Below are 19,415 nucleotides of genomic sequence, written 5' to 3'. Positions count from 1 at the left end.
CAAAAGTTTGACGAATTAAAATTTAACCGAGCTACTTCTTTTCTTTTAACATATTAAATTCAAGTTTTTCATGTAATAGGTATATATGTGTTTATATTTGATTCATGTGTCAATGATGTCAAAACTAGACTAGATCAGATGATTGAACTGATTAAACTTTGAACAATGGTTCAATCGATTGAATTAGTGATATAAGACTGGAAGTAAATCAAAATAATGTGAATCGATTAAAAGGGGAAATTAAGACTAAAAAATAACAATTGAACTGATTATGTAATTTTTTTAATAATTTTTCTATTTTTATCCATTTGTTGTTGAATCAAACGTTAAATGTGTTTTAAATATATTCTACATTAAATTTGAGCGAACATTTAACATTTAAATTATCTTTTTTTTTATGTTCAGTCAAAATAAACATAACAAAACAAAGAAAGACATTGGATAAAACCAACCTCTTTCAAAGCCAAAAAAATTACAGAACTCCCAAAACAACTTTACACTCTGAAGAACACTCAACCTGAGACAAACAACTTCAACTCAAACAATACTAATAAGCATCAAACAATATTCACCACTAGACTTTAAATAACTAAGGTCTCGTTATACCTGCTTTAGTCAGAGCATCACCCATACTATTACCTTGCTGTTGAATAACTGTGAATTGTACCCGAAACAACTGGTTAATACTGCAATCTATACCACTAAATCTATTCCGCAACGTCCACGGTCTATAATTCCTTTCCAACAACCATTCCAAAGCAACATGTGAACTAGATTCAATAACTAATGGGACTTTCACATGTCAACCCATATCAATAAACAATTCCAAGGCTATTTTAATGGCTATTACCTCAACCATCTCAAATCCTCTAGCCTTTACCGACCCAGAGAACAAAGCACAAGCCATTCTTTTATCGTCTCTCAATACCCCATCACATTAAACTTCAACCACCCGGGAGGAGGTGACTTCCAATAAAAAACTATAATAAAAAGACTTAATTAATACGATATTGATATTTTAGTATGAGTTGATACGGTTAGCCTAAATTTAAATTTAAATTCATATATATATATCCTAATGTTTATAGAACAAGAAAGAAAGTCTTTTTGGGGGTCTTGGTTGAAGTGCTAGACTGTGGACTACATAGGAAAAAGGACCTTAATACTTGTTTTCAGGGGTCAATAAAATATTTAATTTCACAAGTTTTACTAATAATAGAAGCAGATTGGGGGCAAATCTTAAACCTTATTTTAATCCATCCAATTATATTCATTATTGGACCCTAAAGTTGTAAATTATTGTCTAATTTGGGTTAACCCTAATTGGACACTCAAACACCCATAAAAAGTTGTGTATGATAATGCAATGGACAAACACTAGTGAAAGAGAGGATAAAATAATCCTAAAATCTTAGACTAGGTAATTATCTTTATCTTTTAATTATATATATAAGGAGAATTTAAGTAGGTACCATTGTGATGTGCGTTGTGAAAAGCCAAATCTTATTGAAAAAATATATAATTTTTTCTACGAACTTAGTAATTAGTATTATTTTGATATTCATATTTTTTACTATCCATTTTAGTATTTAAACTTGACAATTAGGTTTATTTTAATCTTTAAATTTAAAAAATATAAAATTTAATAACGTGACACTCTAAAATTATGTCACATACAATGTTTAGATGAAAATTAAAAAAATATATATAATTTTCACGTAATGATGTGGTACAATTTTAGCCTGTCATATATATTGTTCTGATAACTGGACCAATGATTAAACTAGTTAGACCATTGATTCTCAATTCAATTGTTAGACCAAAAATAATTAAATAGTTAATTAAAAATTCATAAAAAATTTATTAAACATGTTAAACTATTGGTTTTGTCCTAGCTTTCTATTTTTACCGGTTTCAAGTAGTTTCCAAATCAATCGGTTCAACCCCTTTATTTTAATCATAGATCAATTGGTTAAATCGACCAATCCAGTTATGTCTTAATTGCGCTAATCACATCATCAAAGCTTGAGAGAATCTAAGTCTAGAAACCAAAATGGATATAATTTTCAAATTTAACTACCAAAGTAAACAAAAAAAAATACTAATATCAATGTAGACGTAGTTATGTGGTTTCCATTTAAAAAAATCCCTCACTCTATGTCCTATGCGTTGGAATATATGAGCTTGTAAACCACAAAATATGTATATATTTACACATTTATTATGATAAGTCATGTAAAATATTAAAAGAGATAAGTTCCAACTCTAAAAATATTATTACTGAAAAAGATAATAACAAAACCTTAAAAAAAAATTAATCTTCGTAAACATAAAACAAACTGATAAAATCTGTTGGGTAAAATATCAGTCTCAAATTCCATAAAAAACCAGCACTGCAACATTGTTACTCACTACCCCTAAAAAAAAAATCAAAGAAAGGTGATGAAAGTTAACCCTCAAATATTCGAGATTTTATATCATAAAAAAAATTAAAAATCCCCCACTTTCTCTTAGATTCTCTCATTCAATAAAATATCGTAAGCCTCTCTTACTATCTCTCAAACTTTTCACTTTTGTTTAAAAACATACACCCTTTGCCCTTCACTTAATAATTTCCATTATATGTAACATAAATAGCCAGCCTATCAGTTTTCCCATTGAGTTACCAAAATGGTTGTGGCTTCACCCAGTCCAACTCATCCCGAAAAGGTTCAATTCATTGAGTTACCAATCATAGACCTTTCAGCCGAGAGATCAAAGGTTATAAACCTGGTAATAAAAGCCTGCGAAGAGTACGGTTTCTTTGAGGTGATCAACCATGGTGTCTCCCACGACATTATTACCAGAATGGAAGAACAAGGTCTCGGTTTCTTTGCCAAGCCGCTCGGCGACAAACAAAAGGCCGGTCCGGCCACTCCTTTTGGTTACGGTTGTAAGAACATTGGGTTCAATGGTGATGTTGGGGCAGTTGAGTATCTTATGTTAGGTTAGGTACTAACTCTTTATCCATTGTTGAAAGATCTTATGCCATCTCTAATGACCCCAAAATGTTCAGGTATGTTTTTTCCCTTAATTCCATTTCTCTTATTACTTTTTAAAATGTTGTAATATTGCATGTTTACTTTATAATACAATATTGAAGGAGAGATGGGGTAACACGATTTAAACTTGTACTAAACGAGTATTTGGCAACAAATTTAACCATTGTTATCTCTTTTTCTTGAATATGGGCTGTCAAACTACAAAATTGAGGTCTTCCAAAATTTGAAATATCACGTTGGACTCTTTATGCAAATGTGTAGGTCCTCGCTCAGATTTTAGTTATTAGTTAGTTAGTTTGAGTTTAATTAATCGAGTAAATTTATATTAGTTATAGTTATTCTGTTTGAGCTTAACTGCGGAATTAATTATTTAGTTTACTCTAGTTCTAAGTTTAAATTTATATAATTTAGTAAAAAGATAAGGAAAATGGAAAAATTATGATTTAGTCCTTATATTATGCTTAAATTCTTTAATCTAATTTGGCATGATTTAAAATTTTTTAAGAGTTGATATTTTTATAAATAAATGTATTTTTTTCTTAAAAACAACTTTTTGAGTCATCCGAGTGTTTATAAATAAAAACCTCTCTGTCTTCATTTTAACTTAAATAACTAATATATGAATATATAGAGAGAGAGAGAGAAAGACTAAAATCTCAAACTTGAACATAATAGAGGAATCAAAATCATAATTTAACTGACAATATATATAAACTTACAAGGTGAGGTTGCAGGGAAATTAGTATCATGGAGATCCCTTTAATAGGAGTTAGATTATATTTTGCCCCTTTTACTGTTAAAAATTATCATTTTTATTGTTAAAAACTAACATGAATGATAGAATAATCAAACTAGTTGTACATGTACCTAGTTCTAACATGCAAAAATTAATTTTTAACAATAAAAGTAGATGAAATTTTTAATTGAATGACTAAATTACTCTATTATCTAATGTATAAAAATTACTTTACCTATTTTTTTGAGTAAAAAAATAAAATTTAATATAACTCTTAATACAAGAACGTTACCATACTTTTACCATAAAGTTGCCATATACGGCCCCAAACGGTACTTTTAACGTGGGGTTCATGAACTATATGAATCAACATATATGTCGGGATACATGAGTTGTATTTCTTCTTTTACACCTCATGCCATGCTTTTATATGTTAATGATTACTGTATTTTCCATATATACACACGCATGTATGTATGCATTCATGCATGCATTGCATATATTTATCATTTTCAACCAATTAAGTTTGAAAAAATCATGATTTATGAACAGACGCACGTGAGTTTTTAAAATCACTTTCAACTTCTTTTCTTCTTCATCATCAAGTCACATGGGGACTGTGGTATGTGGGATATATAGACAATAGTTTTCTCCTACAAGGTGGGATATTATGTCAGAGACAACTTGTCTCTCACTGTGTTCGTTGTCAGTCTTGTAGTTTCACGCTCCTAAAGGTGGCGCGTCTATATGAAACATGTTAGAAGATTGTATATCAGATTGACATGTCAGAAACTAAACAAGGTCTAATCAAATCAAATGAATTGAAACTTGATAGCAAAGATTCTTTTTTGGGGTCTGATTCTCAACCCCATATCCCTATACTTACTAGTTTTTTACAATTTAGTTCCTTTGCTTCTGTTAAATGCTTTAAACGAGGCTGAATCCTTTAGGAGTTGTTCACACATTTCACTAAGTATGAAAGGACTTGAGCAGCATTGTGGATTAATCCAAATTGATTGATTCACTCTGAGTGAAATATATTTTTCTTAAAATGGACATAGAGTGAGGTGGAGTGATTTTTTTTTATAATAAGTACGAAACATTTACATTAATACCCCACCTCGCTATATGTTTCATGTAATAATTTGTTATAGAATTTTCTTATATATGTTATATTTAAATATTTTTTTGAAAAATTATGTTTAAATGTTTACTTATTTTTAAAAAAAATTAAAAAAATTAAAATTAACTAGCAAAAATTAAGTAGGAGTGGAGTAGGGGGAGTCTTGCCCCACTCCATTACCATCGTTATACTTTACCCCAATTTATTATACAAAATTTGGTGAATCTAACGTGTTTTATATATAACACATGGCAACTGAGTCATTTACTTTTAAAGGACCTTAATATACAGCATTTCAAAGGACCTTATTTGAGTAGTACCTTAGAAAATAGTTAACCCTTATTTTACTATTAATTTTAAACATAGATAATATTATTAACCGAACTTCTTTCGAGTAGGAATACGTGTTATCAACTGGACTTAGCATATAAAACAACTTAGGGGGACCGAGGGCAAAATTAAACTTTCTTTCCTTTTTCTTAAAACTAGTGTGTGATGGTGATTTGTGTGTGTATACTGGTGACAGCTCTGCTGTGAATGGTTACGTAGAAGCAGTGACAGGGTTGGCATGTGAGATATTAGAACTAATGGGAGAGGGACTGAGGGTCCAGGATTCATCAGTGTTCAGTAAGATGATCAAGGACGTTGATAACGACTCCATTTTTAGGCTCAATCACTATCCACCCATTCTCTGCAACAACAATAACAACAACAAAGACCCTTCATTTCTTGCTAATAAGGTTGGTTTTGGGGAACATACTGACCCTCAGATCTTGACCATCCTCAAATCCAACGATGTGGGTGGCTTGCAAGTTAAATCCCAAGTTGATGATGGGGATCATGGTGTGTGGGTCCCTGTTCCTCCTCACCCTACTGCCTTCTGTGTTAATGTTGGTGATATTTTACAGGTTTGGTTCCATTTTTCTATCTTCTTTTTTATTTTTCCTTCGGGAAAAGCTAGGTGTCATCGTATATTGCTTTTTTACTTAAAAATGGGTAAAATAGTATTTGTTTATAGGATTAAAGTGATAAAATGAGTACAAAAATTAATTAAAATAAATAATCCTTTTAACAAAATATTAATCTTTGATTTAATATATAAAAATTAATTTATTCATTATTTGAAAAAAGAAAATAAATACAATTTAATTATTAAAATATAAAGTTACATTTATTATATTTTTCTCTCTTGTCATAATCATATACCTGCTAACTTCTTCTTTTTTGACAATATATGGAACTGATAGAAAAAGGTCTTCTGATTGGTGTTATCATTTACAGATGTTGTCATCTGCCTAAAAACTCATAGAATCCAGAAAGTTTTTCTAACGGTTACCCTAATATCTCTTTTTTCCTCGGGCGGGAAACAAACATGGGTCATGATGGTTCAGAGTTTTGAGGAACAAAAACAACAAAAATGTATCGACTGCAATGTGCTGGAGGATAGAAGTGACAGAGATGAGCTAGGAATTCTATATTAGGAGTTTAAGATATAAGATTATAAAACATGAGAATTAAAATTAAAATTGTTAATGTTTTAGAGGGGTTGATAATGACGTTATAATTTGTAGGAAGGGCTAAGAGAAGATTTCTCATTCAATCAAAATTATTATCTGTTAAACTTAACTTAAATTGTAAATTCAGCTAACTTAACTTGAAAATGACTCCAAATATTAAACTATAAATAACCCAAATTTATAATAATCTAACTTTAAATAACTTAAATCTCAAATCCGGATGATTTATTCTATCATGATCTCAATCTTCAAATACCATGAATTCGAACCAACAAAAATTTTAATAAACTCAATTTCATCCCATTTATTTACTATTATTGTTTTACGCTATACTTGACCAAGTTTTAGAGAGAGAGATTTATTCAAGTTTAAAGTTTCTTACTATAAGCTACAATACATAGCAATGGCAATAGACTAATAGTATTTTGGTTTTTTTTTTAAGGCAATGACTAATGGGAGGTTCATGAGTGTGAGACACAGAGCCATGGTGACAAACACCAGCAAGTCCAGAATGTCAATGGCCTATTTTGGGGCACCACCACTCGATACATGCCTCACTCCACCTATAGAGTTGGTCACTCCCAGCAAGCCATTGCTTTATAGGCCTTTCACTTGGGATGAATACAAGAAGGCTTCCCATTCTCTAAGGCTTGGGGACAGTCGCCTTCACCTTTTCAAAGCAACTTAAAAAAACATATATATATATGTGGGGATTTTTGGCCTGTCATCCCTTCCCATCCCCCCCATAGCAAGCAACAAAAAGCAATTTGTTTATTTTGGGATGGAAAATTTGTTTGTGTTGTATTAATTTATTTGATGTAGTTTAATCCCTAATCGAAAAGCATTTTAATCCAGTAGCAGTGCATTTTCAATCTGATTTCGAGAAATAAGTTTAATTTCAGTTTTAGTCCCTTTACTATGTAGAAAGTTTAGATTTAATCTTTTTACTTTATTAATAGTTCCAAAGTGATAACACGTTTGTTATTGTCGTCTACCAAACACTGCTCTTGTGGTTTTATTTTCACATTTCTACATTATTTAATCACATGACAATACCAACTAATAATATTATAAAAATAAAAGGATTAGATTCAAATTTTCGACATAGTGGAAGGACTACCATGAAATTAAACTGAAAATATGAGACTAAGAGTGGGTTTTGTGTCAAAAATCCAAATACAATAAAGAATCAGAGAAATGAAAGTGAGGAGCATACCATTGATAGTTGTAGTTTTGGATTAGACCTCTTCACTTTTGGGGGGACTTGCCATTGGTCCACTAGGTGGTTTGTGAGTGGAAAAAGGAACAATAATAATGTATTTTAAAAAAAAAGGGTTTAGTGCTGTTGCTGCTGAAGATGTGATGTTGGGCTGCAGAGTTGGAATGTGTTGATGTGGATGGATATTCGAAGGTGGTCGGTAGGATGTTTTCAGCATTGAAATTTGATATGTATATATATTAATTTCATACATAAATTTAGATGTGATGATGTGATAACTATGGGTTCACGTTATTCATGTTTTTTTTTTCTATTGAAGTCTTCTATTATGTTTAAAATTTGGTCTCTTTATTTTATAACGTCATTAATTAATATAAATAGTTAACATCATTAATTATTTCAGTTAATATGTTGATAATATTTTTTCTTTGCAACATCCATTCCAAATCATCATGTTAACATAAATATAAATGCTTTATTGTTGTATTTTTTTAAAAAAAATCAATGTTCACAATTTAACTAAAACTATTGTCTGCATTTTAAATTGGTATTTATATTTTAAAATATTTCATCAGTTTTCAATTTATTAATATCACATCAATCAAATCTTTTCATTAATTTATTCAATTTAGACGTTAAATGTCAATTTAAATTTGATATTGAACATATTTAAATGCATAAATCAAATTGTAAACACGTGCGTGCCTACCTCATAGACAACTTAAACTTAATGTGTTAATTAAAATAACAAACAGTGTTAATAAAAATTAAGAAGGCTGAATCTAATTTGTCTATATACTAGATATGCATGCGTTCACAATTTAATCCACTTATTTTACTCTACATAATATTTAACCTAACATTTAACACGCTAGGCAATTAAAAAGACTTATCGATACTGTATTTGATAATTTATATTCCTAATATTATTAAATAAAAACATTAAAAATAAAATTAAACCAAAAAAAAAAACCTAAAACGTTTGATCTAATTGAAAAAAAAAATCCTAAAAATCAATATTAAGATTTTGATGAATAAAATCTTCTCAGGTCACCTCTCTATTGTGTAGCTCTTCCCTGTAAAAGCTTGAAACTTTGGCGTATCCTCAGTTTCTTTATTCTGATTCGTAACCTCTGATTTGCAGATTGAACTTCTCTTTGAATTTGCTTCACCCACCTCCCTATTTCTGCCGATTTTAGGTAGATAAGTACTGCAACATGGTTCTGCATTCAATTTTCTGGCTAAACCCGTGAAAGGTTTGAACTCGGATTTCTGAGTTTCTTCCTCCTTTTCTTGCTTCTTCTTTAAACCAAAATTAATTGAAACGGGAATTGCATGCTCTTCGTAATCCAAAGCAGGAGCGAAATCAACGTTGCAGTCTATATCCACAATGCTAATAGCATCGTCGGGCTTAGTTTCCACTATGTCAATATAAAACCTTTTGCTCCCATGGCTGATGATTATGGTATCACCCTTTGTTAAGCAACAAAATTTACGTAAATTTTCTTCCAACACAGCTTTCGGATTCGGAATAGAAATAAAATCACTTGTGTGTGGTTGAATCTTGATGTAACTTCCTTTTTCTAGCTTTTTATTCTTCATATAGACGAAATCACATGCTTTTAGTTGCAAGTTTTCCATCATCCAATCTGGTAAGAACACTACACCGTCTTCATGTCCACTGAACTCGAGAACCCCACAATGGGAAAACTTCCCTTCCTATAAGTTATGAATCTCGAATTGTAAAGGCAAGGGGACTTGATTTTCTATGATAAATTCAAGATCCGTGGAGGGCATAATGATTCTATTACCAACTGATAAATCATCATTTATTTTGTCGTGGAAAGATAATGGGAGGCAACGATAATCTTGTTCGAACAAAGGGTGATCATCAAAATTCCAAGTATCTATTTGCGATTGACGATCATTAACGTAATTGTTGTCATCAATATCACCATCATCCTCGTTTTCTTCTAAAAGACACTCATAATTATCGTCGTCATCATCGATTTCTTTTTAAAAATCAACTATGTCGCTAGTATATATTATTATCATCCACAGATTCTTCAAAATGAGATTGAGAGATTTCATCAACGTGATCTTGATCATGAGATATTTCCATTATTTGCTTTCTTGTAGCTGCTGCGGAAAAACTTGATAATTGTAGAAAGATTAAAAGAAAGTTGAGGGTTTAAATTTTTTTAGGGAATAAAATGAGGGGTTTAGGTTCTGAAATATTCCAAACAATATGAATGCAAGTAGGGTTGTATTTTTCAAATCATACTAAAACTCGGATTACCTAATTTGATGACTTTGAATTTTGAGATGAATTTTATTTAGATATAATCTCGGTAATATATATTTAATTGAATTAAATTGAGATTAAATCCTATTTTTTTATTATTGTAAAAGAAATCTTACGCAAAAAGAAAGGTATACTTTTTGGGTGAATTTTTCTTCCTCTTTAGAAGGACTAAATAGTAAATAGGAGATAAGTCTGACGGAACTGTTTCAAGAGTTGCGGCTGTAAGTCTAATTATAACAACTCTCCACTAACTATATTTTATTCCCATAAAAAACACGTGTCCTCAATTTAACAACAAACTCTGTGGGGACCACGACGGTGGCTTCTCCCATTGCCACGCGCCCTACAAAGATCCCCAGCCGCCATCCTCTCTATCTCTTCTATCACGTGCTTCACTTTCGCGTTGTCCTCAACACGTGCCACTTCATTTTTCTTTAAAAATGTTAATCATATCGATAATAATATTTTATCGACCCTTTTTTCCTCAATGATTTTTTGGAAAAAAAGAAGGTTCTGATTCACAATTATTGATCATTTGGATTGAACAGTATTAATCACTTTGAGAATAAAAAATAATTATTGATAATTTGGATTCAAGCACTTTGAGAATAAAAAATATAAATTAATAATAAAGAAAATTATACTCACCGAAAACAAAGATTAAAATGAACCAGAATCTAAAGGGTAGATCTTAAAATTATATATGAACTATGATTTAATGTGTAATTCTATATATGAAATTTTAATTTGATTTAATTCTTATAAATTATTAACATAATTATTGATATAACATCATTTTATGTTTATATATGGTAAAAATAAATTGATGTATTTATTTTTTAAAATATATGATCAAATCAAAATTAAATCTCTAAATATACATTTGAATTATAATTAGAATTTTACTTACATAATTGTATCTGTAGTAGGCCAATTTTGGCCCACTAATACCAAACCCCATACCCCCACTACAACAGCCCCATACCTCCACTACAACAGTCCCATACCGTCTGACACCCCCACCACCAACACCGGCCATACCCTGCAAACACAAACAACAAAAAAGGCAGCCACAACAGAGGAATAAGAGCATTTTTTATTGTTATTGTAATCGATTATAAAACCGAAGGGATAAATTTTGAAAAGCAGGACGGATTGTATTTTGGAAAAGGGGGGTTTTTATTTTTTTTACAAAAAGAAAGATTGTAACACAGGTATTAGAAATCAAAACGCACACAAGCAAATCTAAGAAAGATTGGAAACTAAAAGGTGTTCTTGGTTCTTTTTTATTTTTATTTAGTTTTTTTCTTTTGTATTTTCTTTTATTTTTTTCTTTCTCTTCGCGAATCTGTTTAAGCAAAAACTAAAAGGAAGGAAAATGGCTCACCTGAATCCCTTTGAGCTCGCGTCGGAGTGATTTCTCCGTCGTTGTAATCGAGTTCGGCAAAGGGACAAAGAACTCTTTTTTTTCTCGTTCTTTGTTTGCTGAAAGTTTAGCCTTCAAAAGAGGCTTTGAAGACAGAGCGTAAAAGCTCATTCTCCGCAACATCGGTCACCGGCCATGGCAGCGTGCAGGCGAGCAGGGAATGGCCTTGTCGGCTGAAAAGAAGGAGAAGAGATAGAGGAGTCCGAAAGTGCTAGGTTTAGAAAAAAAATAAAAAAAAAGGAAATAAAGGCATGGATGGTTTCAAAATAAAAGTATGATTTAAGTAATAAAACTAAAACAATACCGTTTGGGCAAAGGAAAAGAGCCTATGCGCCTAAAATGGGTTATTTATGTGGCCAATCCTTCTCTTTTGCGCTGCTATTGGATTAGGCCCCTGTTCTTCTTTTTATTGTTTTTAATTTGGCCGCATAATTTTCTCCTAATTACATTTGAGTCCCTGTTGAAATAATGCGCATAAAGGTTGGGATTATTTCCCTTTTAGTCCCTCCATGTTATTCACGTGTTCTAGTAGGTCCTCCCCTTTCCTTTTTTTTTGTTTCGAATCTATCCCCTAACTCTTGTTTTAAATTCAATTTGGCCCCATTTCTTTTTTTTTATTTTATTATTTTCGCTTCAAATTTCTGTCTAGAGTTCAAATTAGCCCCTTTTCGTCCTTTTCTTTTGTATTTTCTTTTATTATTTAACATTATGGTATTATAATTGTATTTTATTTTCTTGCATATTATTTACTATTATTATTATCACTTTCATTTCATTATTATTATTGCTATTTTTTTGTTGTTTATATTTTTATTTATATTATTGTTAGTATCATTATTATTATTATCTCCATTACTATTATTATTATTATTATTCTCTTGTTATATTACTATTCTTGTTATATTATCACTATTTTTCTTACTATTATTATTACTACAACTATTATTACTATGATTATATTTTCTTTTTATACCCATTTGCTTATTACCTCATTGATTTTATATCATTACTATTATAATAATTATTATCATTACTTTTCATCGTTATATTTTTTTTTTCTTTTCTCTGTTTTATTACTATTATTAATATCATTATTAATATTATTTTTATTTCTATTTTTATTTTTATTAACACATTTTTTACCATATTATTATTTCCTTTTTTTTATACATATCATTATTGATATTAACATATACTATTATTATTAATGTACTATTATTTTCTATTTATTACTATTATATTTATTACTATTATTAATATATATTTTTTTCTTTAGTGCTATCACTATTATTATATTATTTGTCTTATTAATGTACTGTTACTATTTTCCACTTAGCTATTATTACTATTATTATTTTTACTATTATAATTATTATTAATCTTTTATTATTCTCTTACATTGCTTGTTTGTCTTACTCCTCTATTTCTGATCTCATCATTCTTATTATGCATTTATTTTTATTCTGTTATGTTCATTGATATCGAAATTCATATTTGTTTGCTCATTTTTCGCTATTTCACTTTACCACGAATTTATATTAATTACCCAACGAAAATAATTCTTTCGTAAAAGCAATATTTCACGTTTGGAAAGTTCGAGAAAACGTGCCCTAACGTGCTGGGTTTCGATTCCTCGTTCGACCAAATGGCCAAATACCCTTTTAAACTTTCAATAATAAAGGTAATATTTCGTATTTAGAAAAATCGAGAAAACGTGCCCTAACGTGCTGGGTTTCGATTTCTCGTTCGACTAAATAGCCAAATATCCTCTTAAATCTTCAAAGTATGGTTTCATTAAACTATAAGATGATCTTGGTTTCGATGGTTTAGAGTATCGTGTCCTAACGTGCTGGATGTGATATTCCTTCGGAACAAGAGAATCTTATATTTCAATTCACGTTATCAGAGTTTCTTTTAAGGATCGTATTTTTTTTAAACTCTTCAAATTTTCAATTTTCGACACTAAGACACTAATTAATCAACTAGGTACCAATTTTGGGCGCATCGAGGGTGCTAATCCTTCCTCGTGCGTAACCGACTCCCGAACCCATTTTTCTGAATTTCGTAGACAAAAATCGTTGTTTTAATAAAATCTAAATCGTTTATTAAAAACAACCGTTTTACGAGGTGACCCGATCACACCTCATCAAAAAAGATTGGTGGCGACTCCCATTTTTCGTTTTATTTTCAAAATCTAAGTCGACCCCGTTTTCATCCAAAAAAATGGTGTCAACAGTATCAATATATTTAAGATAGGGGTAAAAATTTTACTTTATGTTTGATTTTGGAGGTTGGATGTCTAAAATCCAAAAAGTGTCTAATAATGGCCAACTTAACGCGTTATTTATTTATTTAATTAAGTTTAATTAAAGGCCTTTTAATTACCTTTTCTGTAGTGTAATGTAGAAGTAGCTTATGGTTTATGCCCCATGGACAACTACATGATCTCCAAAAGAATGTTATATATTAATCATAGCTCTTAATTGAACTCATTTAGTGGAACCAATTATTGATATCATTATTATTTTATTCCAAATGAATTAACTGGTGAATTGTAATTTATTTTATTATATTAGTTTTGGGTTTTTTTTTGGTGAATTATAAGAGGAGGGTAAACCCTAATAACAATGCGACTAGCATGACGCGGACTCAAGTCACACCTGAGATGGTAAACACCCTGATTATCAAGTCAACACACGCGATTCAATTTTATATTTTATTTTTATCCTTACCTTTTATCAAAAGATAAAAATGTTTAACTTTAAATTTATAATGAATTAACATTGGTTTAAATCAATATAAACACAAAAATATTATCTTTTAAATATCAAAATAATCTTTTACCATGGTTGAGGACTATTTCTCATATTTCTATTATAGGAAAATAGGCATGAATATATTTTCATATTTTTATTATTAAAAATAAAATTTTATTTCTATTATGCAGACGTGTTTTTTAATTTTCAAAAAATATAAAATAGAATTATTTTTCATAAATAAAAATAAACTATAAGAAAAACAAATTCTAAATTTCTATTAATTAAAAATCATTTTAAAAAAGAAAATTCAAAGTAAAATGAGATCAAGTTAATATGAATTAATGTGATTATTATTAACAACAAAAGTCTTAAATTACAATATCCCCCCACCCCTCAAATAGAAAAAAAGATGGTTACAAAATACAAACTAAAGTTGAAACGCAATTAGAAAAATCAAACCCTATATTTCCATATTTGTTTTCTTTTTTCTAAATTTTACTTGAAAATTCCCTCACTATATATATATCAATTTATTTGATTGATATATTTTTCACATGTTGAAGTTAAATTGCTGTTGTAAGAACAAAAAATCATCACAATCCAAGAAATGATCTGATGTAATATTATCAACTCCACGCAACCATGGTTGGAAATCCATGCCATGGTTGTAATCATTAGAGGAACCAATTTGGCTAGCCTGAAAGTAATCTGGGTTCGGGTTTTCATTAATCGGGACGATTTTACCGTAACAATCGGAAAAATCCGATGTTGGTGAAACTTGAGTCTCCGACGAGATTGCGATGCTGGAATTGTCAAGGGTACTGTTATAACTTAGGGCTAGTTGTGGTATAACGATTTGCCCCGTGGAGGTGGCTGTTGTGGAGGAGGAGGAGGCGATGCCGGCTTGAATTCGTTCAACTAACCTTGGCATCCATAGGTATCGCATGGTGTCTTTGAATTGCTTACTGTTCACGTCACATTTGAGTTGCTTGGCATGTTTTTGGACACGAGTTCTCCAATAGTTTTTTATCTCATTGTCAGTTCTTCCAGGCAAATGTTGGGCGATTTTGGACCATCTATAATAGTAAATTAAAAAGCTTCGTAAATTGTGTCTAAAAGAAGTAAACTTTATATAAAAAAATTTGTGTCATGAATGTTATTGATTTGAAGTTACTAATAATATTATAAAAGTAGAGAGAATAAATTATGTCAAACTAAAATAGAGCAATTAAATCTTGAATTTTAACATAAAAAAGGACTAAAACCATAATTAAACCGAGTTAAAAGATTACCTATTTCCCCAACGAGAGTGAAGTTCAAGAATTAAAAGTTGTTCTTCAAGGGTGATGTTCCCACGCCGAACATCGGGTCGAAGATAATTTAACCATCTCAATCTGCAGCTTTTTCCTTTCCTTTTGAGACCTATAAATATTTAAGAAAGTTTATAAGTAAAATACATTTTAACTGTAATATAATTATAAATACATATCCGAGCAATGAACTAGAAACCAAAGTAATCTAGACTAAATTTGACTCACTAAGCTAAAGCCCACACATGACAAAAAATTATGTATGATGAAACTCAAACCTAAATACACACGAGACTCCGTGCCTCAATTTTTTATCAACAATACCAATTTTGTATAGATATAAATATATAAATATATATGTCATTGGGATATTTGTATTTAGAAACAATAAATTTTTTGGTAAAGTTATATGCTTTGATGATTAGGTTCTCCCTATACGATACCAACATCATGAACCTCACATTCAAAGCCCCAAATCCTCCAGCATTTCCATGGAACATGCAGCTTTTTACTGTCTTTTCTTACAATTTGGTCCAAACTATATATAGGGTTAATTGCATCGAGCATTCTCAAATTACAAGTAGAATTCTAAATTGATCTTTAAACTTCAAAACATTTCAATTGAATCCTCAAGTTAAATTATCATTCCAATCAAGTCAATTCCTCAGTTTGGATATGATTGGTTTGAGGACATGTTATATCCTTTCCATGCTAACAATTGAGTCCAAAACTATAAATTGACAAAAGGACCTGATTAGAACGATAGTTGGATACTCCCATTCGAGGATTCAATTGAAGCTTTAATGAAATATAGGACCAATTGATGAAATTTATCCCTCGTCTACAAATCCACGAAAAAAGAATCAAAACCCAAGATTTTTCTCTCTTTTTCTCGTCGGAAACTTCACACTTTTGTCAGGAAAAGATGGAAAAAAAGAAACATATGAAGTTGGAGGTTAATTTTTGGTCTATGGCGAACTCAAATCCATATCCATTACATGGAGATATGAAAACAAGACCACCTCGTAAACAAGAAGTAAAAGGAGAATATTTGTAGTAATAGTATTATAATATTACCTGCGAAAAGAGCAAGTGAATTCCATCGACCTTCACCATGAGCAGCAATGTAATTAACGAGCTTTAAATCTTCTTCAACAGTCCATGGTCCTCGTCTCAGCTCTATTTGATGATCCTCCTCTTCCCTTCGTACGTTTCCCTTTGCTTTAACATCCATTCTTTAAACCCTTTAATGGGGAGACTGATATTATAAAGGTATATATATTTTGTAATTTATAAAACTATATATATGATGATGATGATGATGATAGAGATAAATATCTTTTGTGACAGAGAAGAAAAAGGGAAGTAAACAGATAGAAAGAGAGTTAGGATTAATCCAAGGAGGATAGCTAAAAGTGGGGGGGGTTTTATAGAAGGAGGTTGGTATTTGAAAATGGAGGAGAAAAGAAAAAAGGGTTAAATTGTGCTATTAGTCCTTGTATTATGTTTAAGCTGTGGATTTAGTTTTTTATGTTTTAATTTGGTTATTTTTAGGTTTTTTTCATATATTTTTTTAAATTTTGAAAGTTGTTAAATTGTGAAGTGTTTTTTTACTCCACAAGTAAAGCTAAAAAATCGGGACATGTGTCTCGTTTATTTAGTTTTATTGTTTTTTTAAATATAATTTAAAGATATATGATTATAATTTTAATATCGCTTGTGAAATTAAAAAACTTTACTGCTAGATTATAATTAATTACCTTTGTAACTAAAAAAAAAGTCTAATAGGAAGTTAATTAATTCAACAAAAATTGAAATTACTAAGTAGGGTGCTATAATATTTGTTTAGGCGGCTTTGGGGAAGGTGTGGGCATGACTCTATTATGTCCCTCTGTATTCCACTTGCATGCAACCGATTAGCAAACAACCATTCTATATATGTTCCACTCTACGCTCTCTCAATGGGGAGGGAGGCTTTAGCAATTAATGTATTAATCAATAAGTATTACATATATAAGTATATAAAGTTAATTGCACCATACGTCCTTAAACTATAACTTAGAATTTTATTTTATTTTAGAACTTCAAACGGATCTTTAAAGTATCAAATATTGTTATAACAATTAAGCTCTAATAGAGTCTTGGATACTACAATTGGGGGCAACTCAGACCTTTCCTAGAGTTCAAAGAGCTGTCGAGTCAAACGTGGTTCTCACCTTTTAAAGTGCGGGGAACCTTTGAGTTTAGTAATTGAAAGATGCTTGGGTGATATTGAAACAGAGCTTCAGGGGTTTTTTTCCTCTCTTCCCTTCCTCTTAAGTAGAGAGATGTATTTATAGATGAAGAATTGTCTGAAACTAACCCCATCTCATGCTAGCTTCCTTGTAGGGTCGAATCATAGGCTCGATTTAGGAGGTTAGTGAATTTGGAGAGTTTGGATCATTAAATGAGATTGATCTCATTGTAACTATTGTCCTTGGTGGATTTGCGACAATGGTGTCATGGCATTGCATCGTGGCGTTGCCTACTAAATGTCAACAACAACGTAGGCTCTTTCTTTGTGGTGCAAGTAATGCCTAAAGGTATAACAAGTATCGTAAGTATTGTATCAATTATGTCCTTTCATTAGTTTAGCCATATTTTTTTTTAGTGTTAAGTGACAACTCAAATCGTGTCCATGGTAGATTTGTGACAATGGTATCATTGCGTTGCCTACTAAATGTCAATAACAACGTAGGCTCTTTCATTGTGATGCAAGTAATACCTAGGAGTATAACAAGTAACGTATCAATCATGTCCTTTCATTAGTTTAGCCATTAAATTTTTAGTGTTAAGTGACAACTCAAATGTAACTTATAGCCATAAACGAAGCTAGAAATATCATGAAGGGTGAGACTAAATTTACGGACTATTATAATTTGATTTTTTATAGGTTTTTACTCGAACCCAATTTAAATTATATTTAATTACCAAATTACTGTTAAAAATAATTAAATATTAAATATTATTTTTATATTAATATTTATATATTTTATAATTTATTTAAAAATATATTTTTATCATTTAATAAGCCGACCCAAATAGGTATGTTTTATATGTAAAAATTTAGTAGGAATTATTAACTTATTACGAAAAACACTATAATCTATTTGATATAATTAAAATAGGTATATAATTATTTAAAATTACAATTGAATTTATGATAGCAAAATTTCTACTTTTCAATGTAATTTAAGATATTTAGAAATTCAGGGGAGGGGATTATAAATTTTCCTTATTTGTTAATATTTAGAATGTTGTAATATTTCAAGGGACATACAAGAAATTTACCAAACTAGGGGCAAAGCCCCGGCCAGCCCCTATCTTTGTCTCTGCTTATAGCATATTTAAAACACGAGAATAAAATTGTAAATGTATATACACACACTACATGAACAATTTAGATTTGACGAGTAATTTTTTTGACACTATTATTTTTTATAATACGTTAGAATTAAGTTGTTCATACAATAACTACACATGTGTTTATAATTCAAGTATTATAAATTTGTTCCAGGTCAAATTTGAGTTGATATAATACCTAAATTCATGACTAGGTTAAAAGGAATAACCTGATAGATATAATGTTGTTTTGAAATTTAGAGATTAATTTAAATTATTTATAATACTTTGAAAATATTTTATGCATATATGTGTATTGGACCTGACCATGGGTCGGGCCACTCATCCAGGCCTGAAGGCTTGCCCGAAAAGTAGGAGGGTTTGGACAAAAATAAAACTCATTTTCTAAACGGGTTGAGTATTGGGTAGGCTTTTTTGGCTTAGGCTTGGCCCAAATCAGCCTAAATTTTTTTGTTGTTGTCATTTCACTATTATATTGCTACTGCTTTTTTGTTATTATTTGGATATTGTATATATTTTATTTTATTATTAAATTTGCTACTATTTTAGAGTTATACAATGAACTACTGAACTCAAT

General features: G+C 30.2%; 1 protein-coding gene and 1 pseudogene across 1 annotated transcript; one reads left to right on the top strand and one right to left on the bottom strand.

Annotated features, from left to right (window-relative positions):
* Nucleotides 1-2,505: 2,505 nt before the first annotated feature.
* On the top strand, nucleotides 2,506-7,253 carry LOC107931441 (gibberellin 2-beta-dioxygenase 2-like; annotated as a pseudogene).
* Nucleotides 7,254-14,376: 7,123 nt separating this feature from the next.
* Nucleotides 14,377-17,725, bottom strand: LOC107931405 (transcription factor MYB78). The gene is made up of 3 exons (XM_016863286.2): nucleotides 16,514-17,725; nucleotides 15,419-15,548; nucleotides 14,377-15,202 (listed from the first exon to the last, which is right to left on the bottom strand). Exons 1-3 carry the CDS (start codon nucleotides 16,668-16,670, stop codon nucleotides 14,677-14,679), a joined length of 813 nt encoding a protein of 270 aa, XP_016718775.1. The 5' UTR covers nucleotides 16,671-17,725; the 3' UTR covers nucleotides 14,377-14,676.
* Between the last annotated feature and the right edge of the window lie 1,690 nt (nucleotides 17,726-19,415).

The sequence above is a fragment of the Gossypium hirsutum genome, chromosome D09 (assembly GCF_007990345.1).
Source record: "Gossypium hirsutum isolate 1008001.06 chromosome D09, Gossypium_hirsutum_v2.1, whole genome shotgun sequence".
In the NCBI taxonomy this organism is placed as follows: Eukaryota; Viridiplantae; Streptophyta; class Magnoliopsida; order Malvales; family Malvaceae; genus Gossypium; species Gossypium hirsutum.
The sequence above is the reverse complement of the archived record's forward strand: the minus strand, read 5'-3'. Positions and strand labels throughout refer to the sequence as shown.

Excerpts from the sequence above, each read along its gene's own strand:
- LOC107931405 (XM_016863286.2), bottom strand. The coding sequence starts at position 16,670 with ATGGATGTTAAAGCAAAGGGAAACGTACGAAGGGAAGAGGAGGATCAT. Across the intron at positions 15,549-16,513 it reads TTCACTTGCTCTTTTCGCAG|GTCTCAAAAGGAAAGGAAAA; the intron begins GTAATATTATAA and ends AAATATTTATAG. Across the intron at positions 15,203-15,418 it reads CACTCTCGTTGGGGAAATAG|ATGGTCCAAAATCGCCCAAC; the intron begins GTAATCTTTTAA and ends TTACTATTATAG.